Here is a 21482-nt window from a genome sequence, read left to right as displayed (position 1 = left end):
GGGCACCCAGGCTAATACAAAATAAAAATAAAAAATATATAGAAGAATATAAAATAAAATGAAAGTTTAATAAATGAGAACTTTTCCAGTTGGAGACAATTCTTTAAAGCCAGATGTGGGAATGTAAATTGCCACACCTTTAAAGCAGGTCCTTATTGGATACAGAGTCAGTGACGAAATATTTTAAAAATCAAATACAGATAATATATATATATATATATATATATATATATATATATATGTGTGTGTGTGTGTGTGTGTGTGTGTGTGTGGGTTTCTTCGTGAGGAAATTGTCTTCTAACAATTTGGATAGTGATTCAAAGAAGCGCTTTACTGTAGGTTGTACAACGCGTTTGCAGATTTTTTTTTTTTGATAGTTGAGTTTGAACGAAAATATAGAAGGAAGAAGATTTACCTCTCTCTTTTTTATGAGGACAAAGGATTTGGAGTGTCCGCTAATTTCAATGTGTGTATTGATGTTTTTGCATTTGTCATTTACGGAATTTGAAATGAGTTAGCCTTCATAGATGGTGCAGATATTTCCAGTGTGTTTCTGTGTGTGTGTGTGTGTGTGTGTGTGTGTGTGTGTGTGTGTGTGTGTGTGTGTGTGTGTGTGTGCAAAAAACAAGATGAGTAAAAAAGTGGTTATTTGCTGGGGTAAGTTTTCGATGTAGACAAATCAAGGCATCGGATTAAAAATAAGGTCGCGTCTTTACAGAGAAACATTCCAAAAGCTCATGAGGAATAGGCCAAAAGAGCTGAGTAGGGGTGAAGTTAGAGGATGTATTAGAGGTCAGTGGCGAAGGGAGACGATTGACGTTAAAGTTTAGTTCTGTTTTAGTTAGGGGAGGGGAATAGATATTGAGATTTTAAGGCGGTTTTTGATGGGGATGAATGTCTTTTGTAATAGCCGTGATATTTTTTTAATATATTTTTTAATGAGAAAGTTACGTTATTTACGCGTTGTTCTGGTTTCTACACTTAAAATTCAAATAGTTAATTGTTTTAATGTGAATAAATTTCCTTATGATATAAAACATTTTTTTCAATGCATTTTCTCCTTTCATGTTAACGAAAAGAATATTTCGGTATTATTTTATTTCCGCTGACCATGTCTGTTCGCTCTCGATACGTATAGGATGATGGTTAGGAAGGAAGTAATCAGTTTCACTTTCTGTCCACGTTAGCTGTAAAATTTCCCTTTTTTTTGTGCATAGACGAGTCCAAATGATAAGACGATTCCCACGGAAACAAACGCTGCATCCAAATTGAAGACGAGCGCAAACGATCGTGTCATGTCGTATACATTTCCTGAAATGAACGAAATCAATTAGATTTTTCATAAAATAATTAACCATAATAATTAGTTTCCAATTAATGTTATTTATTTACCTCAATTTTTATTGAGTAATAGACAATACTGTAAAAATATATAAACAAATAACGGTAACAAAACACAAAAAGAAAAAATGCTTATTTACTTCACTGTATAGTTTTAATCTTCTGAATGTGTTTGAAAATGTTCTTTCTTAATTCAAGATTGTATTGAATTCTGTTTTTTTTTTAGGCAGTAACAATATAAAATGAGTTTGTATCTTTGTGATTTTTATTGTTGCATCCTTTAAGAAATAGTAAAAAAGACATAACGCATAATTAACCCTAAGTCCTACTAGTAACCTCATTCCCCAACCTCAGAGTTTGTAATCGTGTAAGATTATTTTTATTAACTTTTAAGTCTAAAATTTGTGAACACAATTTTTATTTACACGTGTTTTGTTAAGTAAAAATAATTATAACATACTCAGAGATAATAAAGCCTACAATCCATGTTAACCTTTTGCAGCTATGCAGGTTAATAAAAATAAATTGACTTGTATTTGCTGAAATTTATTTGTATATTTGTTTCTTTACGAGTTCACGGTTGTTAAGTATATTACATTCTTAATAATTACTGATGTATATTGAAATCTCTATCTACTATTATATAAAAAAAGAACTATGTATGTCTGTGTGTGAAAATTCGTTCCCTATGGACTCGATAATAGCTGGACCGATTTTTATGAAAAATTCACACAAATGTACTTTATATGCCTGGCAGTATTCTTAGATAGATTTTTATCGGAATATCTTTGATAAATATCGATAATCAATAATCGAAATATTCTGATGAAAGAATGAGCAGACGATTTTGATCAAAGTTAACATCTTATACAGCCAAAAATCACATGTGCATTTGAGAAGAATTGTTATCACACAAGCCGAAAGGGCGGACATTTAAAAATCAACAGTAAGTTCTTTCATATGACAGAGGCGCGTATGTAATGAATGTTTGCATTGCATCGTGACACTGGACTTTTTCAGTTTAAACTAAAATTCAAACTATTATCACGGCACAATAGTAGATTCTTTGATTTGACAGGGACGCGTACAGAATTGATGTTTTTGTTTAGAGCAGAATTAAAGAATGGAACTTGACTTTTAAGTTTTAAACTGTCCCTATGAGAGGCGTGTGAAGCTTCCTCCTGGTACACCGCGATGTGTCCCTGACTAGAGTAGCCAACAACTCGATTAGATGTAAAAACGGACGATTTCACCGATTTCGATGACAATAAAAATATGGCAGTGTGAAACATTCGTTGATCATCATTCAATCCCGGGCAATATCGCGTTTCTCTGTTAGTTACATGATAATTCTAATGAAATAAATTTGAATAAACAACAGTGTTTAAACCAATTAAAAATTCATAAAACAATTTCATTATTTATTATAATATTTACGCCATTTTATCATCACATTTTAAAAAGTTGATCTATAAAATTTGTTGACAATTTTAATTTACACGTGTTTCGCTGAGTAAAAAATAACTACAACATACTCGGAGATAATAAAACTTACAATCGATTTTCACCTTTTACAGCTATGCAGGTTAATAAAAATGAATTGACTTGTGTTTACTGAAATTTATTTCTATATTTGTTTCTTTTCGAGTTCACGGCTCTTAAGTATATTACATTCTTATTGGTTAATGATTTCTATCGAAATCTCTATCTACTATTATATAAAAAGAACTATTGGTGTCTGTGTGTGAATTCGTTCCCTATGGACTCGATTTTTATGAAAAATTCACACAAAGGTACTTTATATGCCTGGCAGTGTTCTTAGATAGATTTTGTATCAGAATATCTTTGATAAATATCGATAATCGATAATTATTCCGGTTAAAGAATGAACGAACGATTTTGACAAAAGTTAACATCTTATACAGCCAAAGATCACGGGTGCATTTGAGAAGTTTTATTATCACACAAGCCGAAAGGATGAAGATATAAAATCAACAGTAAGTTCTTTCATATAACAGAGGCGTGTTCGAAATGAATGTTTCCGTTTAAAGCAAAATTGCACCATGACACTTTACATTTATGTTGAAATTAAGTTCAAGCTGTTATCACCGCACAAGCTGAAAGGACAGGCGTATAAAATCCGGAGTATGTTCTTTGATTGAACGGGGCGCTTTCAGAAAGGATATTCTTGTTTAGAGCAGAATAAAAGAATGGCTTTTGACTTTTAAATTTTAAACTAAGTCACTGCGAGAGACACGTGAAGCTTCGCCCTGGTGCTCTGCGATGTGTCTCTGACTAGAGTAGCCAACAACTCGATTCGATTGAAAAATGGACCATTTCACGAATTTCGATGACACGAATAATATAGGAATGTGAAACATTAGTTCATCATCATTCAATCCCGGGAAATGTCGAGTTTCCCTGCTAGTTACATGATAATTCTAATGAAATAAATTTGAATAAACAACGGTGCTTAAACCAATTAAAAACTCATAACACAATTTCATTATTTATTATAATACTTACGCCATTTTAGCATCAAAATTTAAAAAGTTGAACTTTAAATGAGAAATATCAACTCAGAATTAAAACGATTGTAATTGAAATTAAAAAAAAAACATTAAAAAACCGGAAACTTCATAACTCTAGAAAACGGAGAACCGTAATACAACTCCAGTAGATGTAACATATGGATTTTCTCAGCCATAGAAATAGTCGAATGACTGTTCCTGGAAGGAACGAGTAAAGAAAATTCGAGAATTCTTGAACTGACTGATTTGTTGGTTAAGTTCCGATTTAGGAATATTGGAGAATGTAGAGTCATTCAGTAGATTACATTACTCTCAGGTTCAATCCGAAATGTAATAGAAACGGGTAACACTAAAGCCTATAAATTTACAAAAGTAAGCAATTCATTTACTCGTAATAGTTATCCAGTAGACAAATTATTGCATAGAAGATGATATCAAATATGATTTTTATTACATACCAGTTATGAGTGGATAGACAATATATCCAATTCCAATCATTGACGACAAGATGCTGTAACCTGCGGACATTTTCTCAACCCCTAAAACTGTAGCAACCATTACAATACGAAGTGCGGTTCCCCAACCTGTAATATATAAATGTAAACAAACACATTTCTTAAACTACGAATAATATATTCCATTTCTCATCACACGTCATTATCCACTCGAGAAATGTGTCGTTTTTGTTGCGTAGAACACCTTAAAACGACTATTGCTTTTATTATCGTTCAATTCATGCGGCACCCATTTCTCCAACTTTTTTGACTTCCTTATTTGCTTTAAATGGCGAACGACTGTTGAGTGGTCGACCTCGAGTTCAACAGCAACTTCTCGTGTGGTTTTGCGAGGATCGGCTTCAATTAAAGCTTTCAAATGTTCGTTATCAACCGCAGTCGACCGGCCACGACTGTCTTCATCTTCACGGCTGTCATCACCATTGCGAAATTTCTTGAACTACTGTTGTGCCTCACGTTCGTTAGTGGCTCCTGAGCCAAACGCATCATTGATGTCACGAGCTTTCTCGTCAGCTTTTCAGTCTAGTTTGAACTGGAACAAGAAAATTGTGCGGATTTGAATTTTGTCCATCCTGTCGAAAAGGCTGCAAAAAAATAAATGAAGAAATGAAGAGAGAGAGATTGAGAACGGTAACGAATAACACGATTCGATAGATCGAAAAACGTGCTTCAAAATTATATATATATATATATATATATATAAATATATATATATAAATATATATATATATAGATATATAGATAGATAGATAGATATATATATAGATATAGATATAGATAGATAGATAGCTGATATGGATATCAATGAATCAATTCAGAAATCATATATAAAAGCAATATATGTGAGAAAACGATATTGTTTTTGCACCAACCTAATTTTAAGCTGAACCTTCGAGAATACAGGTTAAATTTCCTCCAGCTTGTAAATAATTAGTATAGTATTTGAACAAGTATTTGCTTTGTCTGCGCAAAACTCGATAGCAAATGACTATTAGATAAAAAAAACAATATATAAATAAAGAAAGAAAAGTAAAATAAAATATGCATTGGCTATGACTGGAACGTTTAATGCTGAACGGATATTAAAAATATCTACGTAGCTCTTTTGGGGTTCTTTATGGCCCTCGTCAATTCTTGGTGATCTTATTAAGGGCAAAAAAATATACGCGTGGAATTAAGTAAACACATGTATTAATAAAGAACAAAAATACAAAAACATACAACAACAAAGAAGTTAGCAGCAAAACAGTTCGATCCAATTGTCAGAGTTGCCTACTTGAATATTGATTTCTTCTAAGAGTAGTGCCTACAAGATTTAAAGCTGGGAAAATTCATGCTGAAATGGATAAATTATCAAAATATTTTCTTTCGAAATAATGAATATAGTAAGTGTTTGGAAAGTACCTGCAATGAAGACATATGTATATATGCACAGCAAAATAATTAGATAAGGAGGAAAAATAGACGGATAGTTTAGGAATTAGATGAAGAAATAGAGAGATAGTCAGGTATAAATTTACAAGTAGAGATAGAGAAACCGATGGAATAATAGAGGTAGAGTAATAAATAGGTAGGTAGATATGCAAATAGATAGATAGAGTTTGAGGGTGTACATCGATGAATGTTTTGTTTTTATATAGGCATCACCACTTATCAAGGCCCAGGGGTCACTCGAGGATAAGGGTTAAAGAGTATACAGTAGTCAATTGGACAATATAGTAATTGTCAGAATGGAAATCCAGTAAATTTGTTAACTTAAGGGGGACGGCTTATCAAGAACTTGTTTTCATTGGACTTGAAGGCAACCATATTGTAGTTAGCGGGAAAGCAGGAAAACGGAAGACAGTTCCACAGACGTGCACTTCTAAGAAAGAATCTTTGTTCATGGAATCTACGTTTAGGTTTAGGCACAGATAAAGAGAGGGGGAATTATTGATAATGTTTTCGGCTAGACGAGTGTTTCTTGTGAAAGTTTGGCAAGGGGAGACCATAGATTGAAGCTCAGTCGAGCACTTGCCATGAAAATAACGATAAAGCAAAGATAAACTCGCTACATCTCTTCTGTGAGAAAGAGGTCGCAGGGAAGAAAAAAGGACATTTCCTATGAGACTACGAAGTCTATTGTGAACTCTATCAAGGCAGGATAAACCCTTTCTAGCAGCTCCTGCCCAGATGTGGAAACAGTATTCCATCATTAGACAACTTGGCTCTTATATAGATAGAGAACTGCATCAGCAGTGAGATATCTACTGGATGGATAGAAGGATACCACCATTTTTCCAGCGGCTTTGGCAACAGATTTGATGTACGTATTCCATTAAAGATCAGGAGTAAATGTCAAGCCCAGAAGCTTGTCAAAATATGAGGCCTCCCCAAAACGAGAGCCATTCATTTCAATTGATGCCAGATGGGGATCAGAGCGTTGATGATGTAAAGAGAGAAGCTTGGTTTTAGATGCATTAAAAGTAACCAGCCATTCTTTACCCCATTGTACTACGTGCTCAAGATCAGAGGAGAGAGAATTTGAGAGAACTTGGTCGTTTACGGTCTTAGATGTGCTATAATAGATGGTAGTATCATCAGCATAAATATCTACGAATGATGTAAGGATGTGATTTGGAAGATCATTAATATAAGTCAGGAAGAGAGTTGGGCCATGGCTGGAACCCTGAGGGACTCCAGCATTAATACTATAAGCTTCTGATTTCTGCCCCTCAACTACTACTCTTATGGATCTATCAGAGTGAAATGATTTTATAATTGAGAAGACATTTCCAGCTATTACATACTTGGAGATCTTGTGAAGTAAACCTTTATGCCATGCACTATCCAAGGCTTTTGATATGTCAAGAACAATTGCCCTAGAAAGGTTGCCTCCGTTGAGAGATTCGCTAATCCTATGAGATATAACTGTAAGCACATCTGCTGTAGATCTAGCAGAACGGAAACCATATTGTGTGTCACTCAGAAGGTTATTTTTGCTAATATGGTTGATTACTTCTCTATTTAACACAGATTCCAGCAACTTACTCATGATGCACAGGAGACTTATTGGCCTATACTGAAAGGAAGATGACCGATCACCTGAATTCTTAAATACAGAACCAACAGATGAAATTTTCCAGGGTGATGGGCGACAATTCTTCTTAAGGCAATGCTTAAACAATTTTGTAAGTATGGGCGCTAGTTCTGGTTGAAGTTTTTTGAGTACTATAATTGGAATGCCGTCAGGGTCGGTTGCTTTACTGGAATCAAGGTTTTGATTATTAGCTTCGCAACATCACGTACAAAAATTTGTATATCAAATAGCGTGTTTTCTTATACAGGAGGCAATATTGGGGTTGGTGGCCTTGGTCGCAAAGTGCTTGGCAAAGAGTTTGGTTTTGTCTGATGCTGACAAGATTACCTCAGGTCCATTGATGATAGTTGGGATAGCGCACACGTTTCCTTCCAGGATTCTATTTGCTATTTGCCAAAACTGATGGGAACCAAGCCGCTGCTCAGCTACTTTGGGCCTGTACGAACGGACTTGCGTTCTTTATTACGTTTTTTTTACAATGGCTACTGGCAGCCCTGAAAGCAGCTTTAGTCTCATACATCTATTACGTTTGAAGCAAAGGAAAAAGTTATTTCTGTGCGCAATGGCAGCAGCACATTCTGGAAAGCACCACGGATTGCTGTTATGTTTTCGCCGGAACGTTTTCAAGGGTATGAAACGGTCAATAACCATTCTGTCAGGTCTTATACTATAAAGGACACATCCTTTTTAAACATGGAACGCAGAGGTAGATCTGATATAAATGTACGGAAGCTATCCCAGTTTGCCATAGAGTGTCGATATACTGTGCGGTAGAGAGGTACGGATGAAGACTTTTTGCATTTCATTTTTATTTTAATTGATATAACACAGTGGTCGAGAGATCCTAGTGGAGACAGAACGGAAACTGAACATAGTGCAGAGCAAGTTGTGAGAAAAAGCTCTAGGAGACTTGCACACTGGCTGTCAGAGTCGGGCACACGGATGGGATTGTGAAAAATCTGAGTGAGGTCATAAGCAATGTAGAAATCGTGACAGAACCTCCCCTCATTATCGGTCTTGTTTGAGTGGGTTAACCATTCCACATTGTGAAATGGAAGTCGCCACATACATGAATGTTAGCTGAAGGATAAGCAGATAGGACGTCGTCAATTTTCTCAGATATGCTTTGACAGATTACTAATTAAACAGATGGAGATATAGAGAGTTCGTTTGTGGGAGCAATAGATTTATATATCGATTGTTAGAGGCATATATATATATATATATATAGGTATATATATATATATATATATATATATATATATAGAGAGAGAGAGAGAGAGATAAATAGATAGACAGATAGATAGATAGATAAGTAGATTGATAGATAGATATATAAATATAGAATTTTCTCTTTCTCTTACTATATGCACATGTGTATTTGCATATGTACGTATGTGTGTAGCTATATACAGTTAATTGTGGGTATGTAAATTTGTATATATGGAGACATATATGTATATATTGTGTATATGTGTGTATATATGTATGTGCATATGTGTGTGTGAAGATTAGATTTTCCACGCCATTCTATTGTTTTAATTTTAGATTTGTTCTCATATTTTCTACCAAGACGAATTCCAATGGAATTTTGATTTTAACTTAATAGATAAAAAATATAAATAAAAAAATAGAGTGATTTGTTTTCCTAGTTTTAGTTAAAGTTAGGGGTTGATTTTTTAGTTCATACGTTCCACAATTCTTCTATATGTCAGCCGGTGTGCATTTACTGTGCAACACTTTCCACACCTCTTTACTTGTATATTTGTTCTTTTATTTTCTGTGTGGTTTTCAGCTTTTTTTCTGTTTCCATTTTCTCCCCTATACCTACAACATATCCAGCGTTCTATTTTGTCTCTATAAACTTCTTTATTCATTCTTTTCTAACTTTTACATCTTTCTTCTCTCCTCCACCTTTCCTTTCTATCAGCCCTTTTTTGATACGAAAATCATCGCAAATTTCTCCCATTATTTCAGTCACTAGCTCTCTTCATTTGATAAAATACTTGCAGGTTGAAATAAATTTGTGTTGTGTTTTCTATCTTAACTTAAAGTATCAAAAATCGGTAATAATAATAATATTTAATATTTAACTGGAAACAAGTTTTATACACATGTATAGTAATAATATTTAATATTTAATGACACATTAGATACCAATTTTTGATACTTTTCAGTAAGGTATTATTATTAGTTTTATTTTACAATAAAGTATTACCATTAGGGTTATAAAATAAAAATAACACGTTCTATCAATACGCTTAGCCTTAGTTTTACAAACTACTCACAAATAGTATTATATTGTAAACCTTCAGTTTAATTCTCCCATTTAAAGGACATTATCAATGCGTATAAAATTAACAAGAATAGCACCTTATACATTAAATGATATTATTTTAATTGACTGGATTATTTCGAATTAAACAGAGTAAAGAAATTAAGATGAAATTAATTTAATTGATTTAAAGGGTGATGTTAGTTTGTGTTCACCACCCCCTCTATCCCTTCATTATTACCTCCTTTCCTTACCATTAACGCTTCACCCCAGTAATAATATAGGTTTCTAATAAAAAGGTTTCCATCAGACTTTGAAATAATTTTCACTGAACCCATAAAGAAGAATTTCTCCAGGAATATGCCCGACCCGGATATCTACTCAGTTATGCGGATTACCCAATATACAGTTTGAATCTTATTACCTCACTGCTTTAAAGAACAGTCACCATGGGTTTTACCACGCAATTTGGATCTAAATTTTTATATCCTTTTCTTCAAATTCCCTTGCTATATGACTTCTGATTAATCAATTATTTTGACTTTAGCAAATAGGGTACATACCTTTATAAATATTTGCTGATATTTTCTCCTCTGAAAAGATGGTAGACACCGAAACGCTATAGGTTAAAAAGATACAATTTCTAAAGTATTCTTTGTCTTGCTTAGAATAATAAAAATCCTTGATATGAAACTCAAACATTTCACTTTAAAAATGTTTTTTTGAATTCATTGAATCACTATGATTTAATTTATTTGCTCTATCTCGTATATCGAGCAATTCTTATTTAGATGGGATAATACTTATAGAATATTACTGTCAGTAATATTTTGTAAATCTTATAATCACAGGTTTTTCATACCTACTGATTGTTAAATAATTTAATTCTGAAGTATATATACGAGGGGTGTGCAATATGTAATGCGCCTGACCTACTTACAGTTGTTTGATCTAGCTGAAATTTTGCATGTGCAATGATTTATATCTCTATGGGTTAGATGGCAAATTACAGATCTGAACTAATTGTGGTTTCTTTTTTACAGGTGTTTGAACTGAGTCAGGTGTGAAATGGAGCCTGTTGAATGTCGAGCAGTGATCCGGTTTTTGTTTGAAAGGACGCACACGACAGGAGACTTTTGATGAAATGAAAGAAACTTATGGTAATAATGCCCCATCATATGACCTTGTAAACGCTGGCATCGTGAATTCAAAGAGGGCCGGACATCTGTGGAAACAGCTCGCAGACCTAGTCACCCCCTCCTGCCATTGATGAGGCATCTATCCGTCAAGTTGAGGCTGCCATTTTGGAAGATTGGCGAAAGCGAGAACGCGTTTAGTGCTCAAGGATAAATTTGGAGATGTTCCAAGAAGATGAGTCAAAGTTTTTCAAAAGACTGATTACACAGGATGAAACCTGGGTCCATCACTATGATCCAGAGACCAAAGCCCATTCAATGCAGTGGAAGCACTTGGACTCACCACCTCCAAAGAAAGCAAGGGTGCAGTACTCCGCTGGCAAGGTCATGCTCACAGGCTTCTGGGACCAGGACGGAGTAGTGATAACAGATTTCCTGGCAAAGGGTACCACAATTACAGGAGCCTATTATGATTCACTTTTGAGGAAATAAAGGGAAGCTATCAAAATTAAGAGACGGGGCAAGATCAGCAAAGGTACCCTCCTCCTGCAGGACAACGCTCCGGTCCACAACTCGCATGTCGCCAGATCAGAAGCACGGGCGTGTGGTTATGAAATCCTTCCCCATCCTCCCTACTCTCCTGACCTTGCACCCTCTGACGTTCACCTCTTCCCAGCTATGAAGTTGTTTTTGAAAGGAAAGCGTTTCCCATATGATGCAGCCTTGATTTCTGAAGTCATGTCGTGGTTGGAGGACCAACCTGGAGTGTTCTACAAAAATGATCTTCAGAGCTGCATCAAAGAATGGCAGAAATGCATAACTCTGGGTGGTTCCTATGTAGAGAAAGACTAATAACTGTGCCAAGTTTCGTTGCTCTACTTCTATGGGAAGTGGGTCAGGGGTATTACTTATTGCTCACCCCTCGTATATATATATATATATATATATATATATATATATACATATATATATATATATATATATATATATATATATATATGAAGACATGGAGACAGTACTGGCAGTATGAATAATGAAGGATCTTCACCGAACAATTCCCATAATAACAACTGAGACAACCCGTCCCACCGCTAAAACCCAGTGTTCTCTCCATACCAATACCCTAATCATAACAGCTGTAGGATCCAAATCCCCAACAACAATATCCAGAATACACCAAAATCAAATGCATTTATCGAATCCACCTCCACTTTAATTAAGCTGAGAATTTCAAACATCATGTCATTATTTAACAATATGGACGCAGATGTGAAGCAGAGTATATCTTTAATGACTTTTAAAAAAACCCTTAAATCTAAGAACACCTCTTTCCCAATTATCAGTAAATCCAAGTCCAATATCCAGACTGTCGTCTGTACTTATCAGAGTCAGTTACAATAATACATTCTCCATAAAATATTAATAGGTGTTTATAAAAGAAATGTCTATAATATTTGGATGCGATGGTTTTACGAGGAGATGATCCGCCGACAAAAGAGGACTGTACGGGATCACTAACTCATTTATTTTCGGCAAAAAATGTTAATAAAATAGCAACACAATAAAACTCTAATGTTAATTGTTCAAACACAATAAACTGAGTAAATAATACATGCGTCTTTGATAAAATTGTAAGTGAGAAACGAGAAACATACATTAATTAACTAACCTTTGGCAGAATAATATTTGCCATAACTATATGTGCGTAATATATATATATATATATATATATATATATATATATATATATATAATTATTTCAGGTTGATATTTTCCAGAGGTGAAGCAACTAATGAACAATAATGTTCAATAACAAGTAAGGCAAGGTATACTTTTTATTTTAGAGAAACATGCTCATGAATGTGTAGTTACATGTAAATTCTTACGTAGAACAAATAAATATATATAAATGTGTGCGTGTGTGTGTGTGTGTGTGTGTGCGTGTGTTACAGAAAATCAGAACATCGGGACTGTCAGTTTCAGATCCAAGCAAAACGGAACCTATATTTGCTCGCCTATGTCAAACTCTTTCTACTCTATATTTAAGAGAGTACTTCATACATGATACATTGAAAATATAAAACGTGAGGATGCAATACTTACTAAAGCTCATAGAAATTATTGCAGCATCTAAAACGACTGTTGCAAATGTTTGACAATAGGGAATGAACGCGATGCCCAAACACATGATAAATATTGATGCAGAAAAAAGGTAAATGTTTGGAATGTGTAAAACATCGACAAGGATTCCCGCAATTATTTGGCTTACGGTAAAAATAGCCCCAAACACTGAAACGACCAGAGCGCCCTGTTCTCTGTTCAGTCCAATACTTTCCGCGTAAGCTGGATAGTATATAAACAATGAATCTCCAACTGAAAAGATAAAGAAAGAAAAGAATTCGTCATGAAAACATAAAAAATGAGTCGACAAACGTGTAGTATAGATAACAACGAAAAAAAAAAAAGAAAAAGAATATAAACAAGTATACAATAGTGCCGTTCATGATTCACCAGCACAGATGTGAGAATTATACTCCATAAATGAGCAGATGGATTCCTTGTGGAAATACAGGATGCTGGTAGGCGTGAGAAGTTTTCTAATAACGTAGAGGAAGCCCACTTTCTCTGCAGCAGCTGTGATATTACATTCTGTTTTTGTTCCAATTAATATTAACTGTTAATGTTAGATCGAGGATTTTAAATGTTGATCTCCCGGTTAGAGTGTTATTTGCTATCGTGATCGGAGGTTGATGGTTCTTTCTCTCTCTCTGTGACCCAAAACAGAAACAAAAGGTAAATGGAGGCCATCTAGAACATATGCTGTAAACGGAGAAAAAAGAGGCCAAGACCCTAGTGTTTTGAAGAGATGTTTTGAATATAATAAACTAGTTATGACCAAAGTTTCATTTCATTCGGACAAAACACTAAGAAACAGGGCCTAATTAGAGTTGGGGACCGTTCTTTTGGGGTCACCCTGTATATATATATATATATATATATATATATATATATATATATATATATATATATATACATACATATATATATATATATATATATATATATATATATATATTATTTATTTATTTATTCGAAGGTAAGCAGTTACATTTGGTCACTACAAACAGCCATTTCTTTCAGTCAATGAGACTTCGTCAGGCGACCCGGAGCCAATCGACGCTATATTTTTTTCTATAGCGTCAAATGGTTCAGCGTCGCCTAACGAAGTCTCATTGACTGAAAGAGATGGCTGTTTGTAGTGACCAAATGTAACTGTTTACCTTCGAATAAATAATAATAAAATATTTTGCTCTTGTTATCGGGCACTATCTAACAACCTCGTTGCATTCATTAGTCTCTACTTTTGAACATCTCAAGCCTGGATATATATATATATATATATATATATATATATATATATATATATATATATATATGTGTGTGTGTGTGTGTGTGTGTGTGTGTGCGTGTGTGTACATATGTGTTTTTCTTGTATATGTATATAGTAGATTTAGGACGATTTATCAAAATCGGAACCGGAAATCGAAAAAGTCGGAACTTTTTGAGGTATCGAGATCGGTATAGGAATTGGTATCAGAATTGGTATCGGAATTGGAAAAAATTGCGACTATTTTCCGATGCATAAAAAACGATTATTTCAATTACTTTTTTATGTTTTGTTTTTTTTTGTTATTTATTTTTATGACTCGTATTAATGATACAATTATAGTTATATATATATATTATATATATATATATAATTATAATTATTGTTTTTTTGTTATTTATTTTTATGACCCGTATTAATGATACAATTATAGTTATTGATTTTAAACTACAAGTTAAATCTCCCACAAGTATATTTGTACGTTTATGAAAATATATGAACACATTACGTACGGTAATCCGGCCCTCCCCAAATCTATATTTAGAAATATAAAAAGAATCGTATCGATATCAAGAAGAAATTTTTGCACCGTACCAACATTAATATATAAAGTGCAACCACAACAGCACTATTTCGTGAAAATAATAATAATTGTGTGGCTTATTATTTTGTACTGGGTCTTTTGTTTCCTATGGACTCCGAAATGCCCGCGTCAATTTTTATGAAATTTCACACAAATGTACGTTATGCATCTGGCAGTGTTCTTAGATAGGTTTTCTCTCGGAATGTCTTCAATAAGCGGAATATGTTAAAGTAAATAGAAAATAGAAAGAAGTATCTCATGACTTACCGGCCCAAAATAAAAATGTAAAAAGCAATAAATAAAAATATTTATTTTTATACATCGATCTATCGGCAAAAGTAGATTTTAGTTCTCCAAAATCATTCGGCGCTTTCTCTGAAAAAGCTGATAATCTCCTCATCTGTAATATGTTCGGAATTTCTTCGATTTCTTCAATGATATATTCGGATGAAGGAACCTATAATTAAATCAACAGAACTAATGGTGAATATTATTAAAAACAAAGATAATTTAGAAATCTATTTCTTAGTTGACGCAATGGGTTTCTTTTAAAAGCTTTAATATATATATATATATATATATATATATATCTTGATTTCATACTGATAACTGTTTGTCTCTGAAGAGTTGCCTTATGGAATTCGTACAATGCTTTCTATCATGGTGATGAAATACGCGTTAGACAACAAAGAAGAAAATATAAGCACTCACTTACATTATAAAAATATTAAAAATATAAAAATAAGAAAAAAAAACAAGCAAATTTATTATTGTGGACTGATTCTCTTCTTTGGTCTTTAGAATGCACTTTATCAATCTATATAAACACGCACACACATACACACACAGACACACACACAGACGCACACACACACACACACACATATATATATATTGTTTCCTAAATATTGTTACTTGAATTACTTAAAATATATATTGTAAATAATCAAAATTTCATTCATAACTTTTAAGTACGAAAGAAAATCTGATTTGTATCTATTGTTAAATATTAACATTTTGTTATTCCGATACAAATTTATTTATCGGTTAAATGTGACCGAACAGAAAAAGCAAGAACAGGGAAATCGGTTTGATATTTTAGTTTGCAGCTTGTTGCAAACCAATACGGTTTCTTTCCTTTCTTTGAGTAGACGCATTTCAGCACAGATTCTAAATATTTGTTCAGAAAACAAAAGTAAGATTGCTAAACAAGACTATTTGCTATATTAAAATTAAAAAATAACAATTAAATTAAAAGCACTAACTGATTATAGTTAATTGATAAAATGCCATTTTGTAAAACTTATATGCAAAATAGTTAACCTTGCGACTGACATCGTATATACATAATCAGTAAATGAGAAAAAATGGCGTATTTATTGTGTAAAGTTAAATGAACATTAAATATTTAATGCGGTAATGAGTCAAACTCATTTAACTGATTGTTAACATTATATTGAATTAATCATGTGTGCAATGTTCCATGTTTTATTCCGACTCGATATCGATTTTGTGAAATTTGATTTAATAATATGTTAACTATATAATGCCTGGGAGATTTTTCCTTTCCTTTTCTGTTTGTTTTCTCATTCTTGTAATTACTGATAACAAAATGTTTAGATCTTTAGAAAAATATTGAATTATTGAACATATGTCATTAAAAATCGATGTTGATATAATATCCATAATAGTTCTTTGAGATCTATTATGGATATAACATCAACATCGATTTTTAATGACACGTCTCTGTTGAAATTTAAATCTCATAAATCACCTGCTAGCTTTTGTAATACATTCTCCGTCAACTGATAACATTTCGTGGGCGTACAGCCAATTTAAATGACCAAAGGATGTAACACCGCAGTTTGTGTGTGGCTTGACCTTTACTCCTGATCTTTAATGGAATACGTACATCAAATCTGTTGCCAAGGCTGCTGGAAAAATGGTTGGATCCTTCTATCGATCCAGTAGATATCTCACTGTTGATGCACTTCTCTATCTATATAAGATCCAGGTACGTCCAAGGATAGAATACTGTTGTCACATTTGGGCAGGAGCTGCTAGAAACGACTTGTCCTGCATTGATAGGGTTCAAAATAGACTTCGTGGCCTGGTGGGAGATGTCCTTTTCTCTTCGCTGCAACCTCTATCTCACAGAAGAGATGTTGCGAGTTTATCTCTGCTGTATCGTTATTTTTATGGAAAGTGTTCGACTGAGCTACAATCTATGGGTCTCCCTCGCCAAACTTTCACAAGAAACACTCGTCTAGCTGAAAACACTATCAATAATTCCCCCCACTCTTTATCTGTGCCTAAACCTAAACGTAGATTCCATGAACAAAGTTACTTTCTTAGAACTGCACGCCCGTGGAATTGTCTTCCGTTTTCCTGCTTTCCAGCTGTCTATAATATGGTTGTCTTCAAGTCCAACGTAAACACGTTCCTGATGAGTCGTTACACTTAAGTTAACAAATTTACCGAACTTCCATTACTATCGAGTACTATATTATCCTTTGTACACTCTTTAACCCTTATCTTTGAGTAGCCTCCTGGCCTTGATAAGTGGTGACGCCTACATAAAAAAATGATTTGCATAATTTATGCGAGTTAGGCATACGTCTTTATTTCAACTCCAGACACTCGTAAGGGGTTGTGAAATACACACGTAAAGAGAAAAAAACAAATGAATAAATGAAAACATTCAAATATATGATTTGAAATTTATTCAATTTCATAGAAAGATAATTATTATTCTGAATTTATGAATTTTCATGCTATTTTCTATATTATACATTCAAAATATGTTTGGAAATGTTTACTGTTTAAAGTAACACACTAACATATTACATATTATACTTTTGTCTTTGAATACATATACACTCCCCTATTTCTAAGGTCACATTGGGTTTCTTTAATAACATTAAATAAATAATGTAAAAAGAAACATTATTTTTCCGTATTGCTTTTAATCTCCCACACTCTTTCCCCAATTCTTTTCTCAATATAGTTGACAATAATTAAATCAATTGCTGGCAATTACATTTTATATAGTTTAATGCGTACACATTACTTTAAAAATCACAACTAAAGTACGTAGAAGAATGCTAATAAAAACAAACATGGAAACTAGAATATATGTAAGACTGATTTTAAGAAATGATAATATCTTATTGTTTTTGACGTGCAAAATTCATACTTACTTTGTACATTAAACATAAGGCATGTATCCGAATCATAAGCAACAAATAATTTAATAGAAAATAGCCTTGATGCATGGAGTTTTAATAGTAATATAATTTCCTGGGCAATGTTGGGACACAGATCAGATAGTATCAAATAAAAAGAAACTATTTAAATCCTTACACTCTTTTCTGACTGCGCATCACTGGTGATTTCATCTTCAGGTATGAAGCCAAGATTTGTCACAGATTTTTTTTCGCCAGAAGAATTTCGTCGACTTTCTGAAATAGCAAAAATTAATTGCATGAGAAATGTCACTGAAAATTAGGTTTCTTTAATGCTTCAACTTCATTAAAATATCGATTATTTATGGACAATGAGAGTTTAACATTCATAGTAAAAGTACTTTATACAAATTATGATTTTTATGAACATTACAATTGACAAATCAACAACACTCCAAGAGTTCAACTTTTTCTCTGCATGATAGGTGCAGTGTAACATTGTCGTCTGTAACTCCTAATAAGTTAGGAGCCAAGCGATATCAAGCTGATCTAGTTTTCATGAAAATAGTTGAAACCGTTGTCCTCTGTGTGTGACAAGCAGAAACGTATCTGACGTGCAACCACAAATTAAACGAGTGAAAGTGGCAATGTTGCTTCTGTTATATTCCATTTGAGTATTCTGTGTTAAACCGTACCGACTTCGTATTCAACTCTTGCGTTTTGCTGCTTTTATTGTAGGGGGTAAAAATATGCAATGTTGCAGATCTACTGAATACCTTTGCTCAACGATGGGAATTACATGCACAACAGACGATCATGGGACTCTTTGAAGAAGTCTGAGTGTTTATAGGAAAACTCTTTGATATATTTACGTATCAGGCAAAAATGTGCCTATTCCAAAAATAAAGAAAAATTATCAAGTAGAATTTTAATTAAAACATTTTAAAAATCTATCGTACTTTACTGATCCGACCTTGATAGAGCGGAAATTCGGTAATGAAATATCAAAAAGTTAATGCATACAAAAAATATTTTAAATTCTTATACTAGGTAGTTAAAATATTATAATCTATAATATAAATCTCATCTGTCTGTTTAAATGTATGTATATATGTATGTTTGTATGTCTGCCTAAAACGATGGTAAAATTGTTGTCTGTAACTCCTAATAAGTTAGGCACTAAGCAGTATAAAGCTGATCTTGTTTTTATGAAAATAGTTGGAACCGTCGTCCTCTATGTGTGACAAGTAGAAACGTACCTGGCATGCAATCACAAATTACTCGAGCGAAAGTGACAATTTTGCTTCTGTTTCATTCATTTGAGTCTTCTGTGTTAAACCGTACCGACTTTGTATCCAACTGTTGGGTCTTGCTGCTTTTATTGTAAGAGGTCAAAATCCGAAATATTGCAGATCTACCGAATATATATGGACATTGATGGAGATCGCTAAAAATTGTTAAATGATGAATACTTCTGTCGATTCCGACGTATGATGAGGTCTGCAACAACAACTAAATTGTTCGGAAATCCACACAAATGATTTTTTTTATATTGGTGAAGGCTTTGTACAGAACCAACCACACGTTTTTGTACCACTGTTAATCTCAGTATGTGCAATGGTTGCTACAAGACAGAGCAGACAACAGACAGGTTTTATATCAATGTTCCTTCTTCTAGATGCATTTCTAAATGAAGATTGAATTTCCATCGTTCTAAAATGATTACATGCACCCTGGATACTAACCTGGCAATTGCTAACGTCCTGGCGCTGTATATACACCACATAAAATTCCCAGGCTCATCGTTGCTGTTCTTCGCTGATCTGTTGAGAACTGATGTTTCAACGTGATTATGACATATAAACTATTAAATACAGATGATTTAATTGTAAAGATGATGTTAGTATTTTATATTGATCTGATTGCGTTGACAAAGTTATTCAGCTTACCTGGAATTTTAAGTCTTTGTTTGAGGACTGGTTTGAGTGGACGACACAACGCTCCATAGACATTCATGTTAAGCAATATGCCAGCAATTAATAAAAACGTGCCTCTTATGCCGTAGTATGAAATGCTTTTCTCTGTCAAGTAAGGCAGTAAGATCGCACCACATCCTGCACCACTGTTTCCTATCCCGAGTGCAAGTGCTCGCTTGCTAGTAAAGTAAGATCCCAAGACCACATTTGCAGAGAAATAGGCGCCCGCCAAAGATAGCCCTTCAAGAAAAAGGAAATAGTATAGCTAAAAAGGAAATTTAAAAACAAATGTAATGCTCTTTTTAAATGTTTATATTTTCTTGCGTATTTTTTTCAGCGTTTTACTGGATCTTTTAGAAATGACCAGACACATTTTTAACTTTTATTTGTAAACCTGAAAATTCCTCGGACCTTATGCTTGATCCAAATTTTATAGTATTACGCTAACTAAATAGACTGAATTAACCTCCTATGACAGGACTTTACTCTCTTAGCATGTATACACACAATGTGGTTGGTATCTACTAGTATACTTCGATGGAGTGCTCTTTATAAAAACTAGTATTCGCAAATGATAACACACCTAAGTAATAACAAAAGTTAATATCCCGAAGTTCGGTGATCTGACAACTATCGTATCCAAATATTGGAAACGATCCCTCTTAAACGATTCATTAAATATACGTTGTATGTTTTTCACTATTAGTGAGAAGGGCTTATATTTTTCCCTCTGGTAGTATAACGTAATTAAATGCAAATAAAGTTTGCTAAAAGTCGTTGATTAGAAGTGAAAAGTTCAAATCTTCACTATAGTTGATTATAACTAAGAAATAAAAACAAGAAAACACACTCTTGGCCGACAAAACGAGAAATAACAAATTTAGTTCGATATTTCGCCAGAAAGATTTCTGTGTTCAAAATATAAACCAAGATGAGAATAGGAGTCAAAATAATTCAAATCTCATCAATAATTACTTAGCTCTAACAAATAAATTATATACGATTGTATTTCAATTCAGTTGAGTCGATTCTCTATTCGGTGTTTATAGCAATATGTAAATTTGAATTAAAAACGGCAATTTCAACGTAAAGTTAGAATGTAGTATATACACGGGTTGTATATAACACACGGACAGTACAAAGGACGGATAACAGTTCTCTGAGGATTTTATATCGGCCAAACATACCTGGTCAATATTGATTTTGCTTTGGCGATTTTTAGAGTAGCTGAATAAAAAATCATCGCAAATAAATCAGAAGTCCCGTTCGTATTTTCATGAAAACTTTATTCTGGCTATTTACTCATTGGAAAAATTTAACGCTGTTTTGATATCTTCATCTCATCTATATCAGCTTACTTAAGTGTTTTGAGCCATTATCGACTAGTCACCAGCTCGTACCCTCTCGACTGTTTCTTCCAAACTCAAAATCTCAACTCTTTATCCTACGTGTGCAAAAACGTTTGTCTTCTCA

The 21482-nt window shown here is 33.5% G+C and overlaps 1 protein-coding gene across 1 annotated transcript; it reads right to left on the bottom strand.

Moving 5' to 3' along the window:
* Positions 1 to 182: 182 nt before the first annotated feature.
* Positions 183 to 20243, bottom strand: LOC145278334 (monocarboxylate transporter 9-like). The gene is made up of 6 exons (XM_080130625.1): positions 19983 to 20243; positions 18212 to 18309; positions 15116 to 15305; positions 12981 to 13250; positions 4331 to 4456; positions 183 to 1311 (listed from the first exon to the last, which is right to left on the bottom strand). Exons 1-6 carry the CDS (start codon positions 20047 to 20049, stop codon positions 1184 to 1186), a joined length of 879 nt encoding a protein of 292 aa, XP_079986751.1. The 5' UTR covers positions 20050 to 20243; the 3' UTR covers positions 183 to 1183.
* Positions 20244 to 21482: the final 1239 nt, after the last annotated feature.

This window comes from Euprymna scolopes, chromosome 6 (genome assembly GCF_053919585.1).
Source record: "Euprymna scolopes isolate OS-2025 chromosome 6, ASM5391958v1, whole genome shotgun sequence".
Lineage (NCBI taxonomy): Eukaryota > Metazoa > Mollusca > Cephalopoda > Sepiida > Sepiolidae > Euprymna > Euprymna scolopes.
This window is presented reverse-complemented; position numbering and strand designations above follow the sequence as displayed.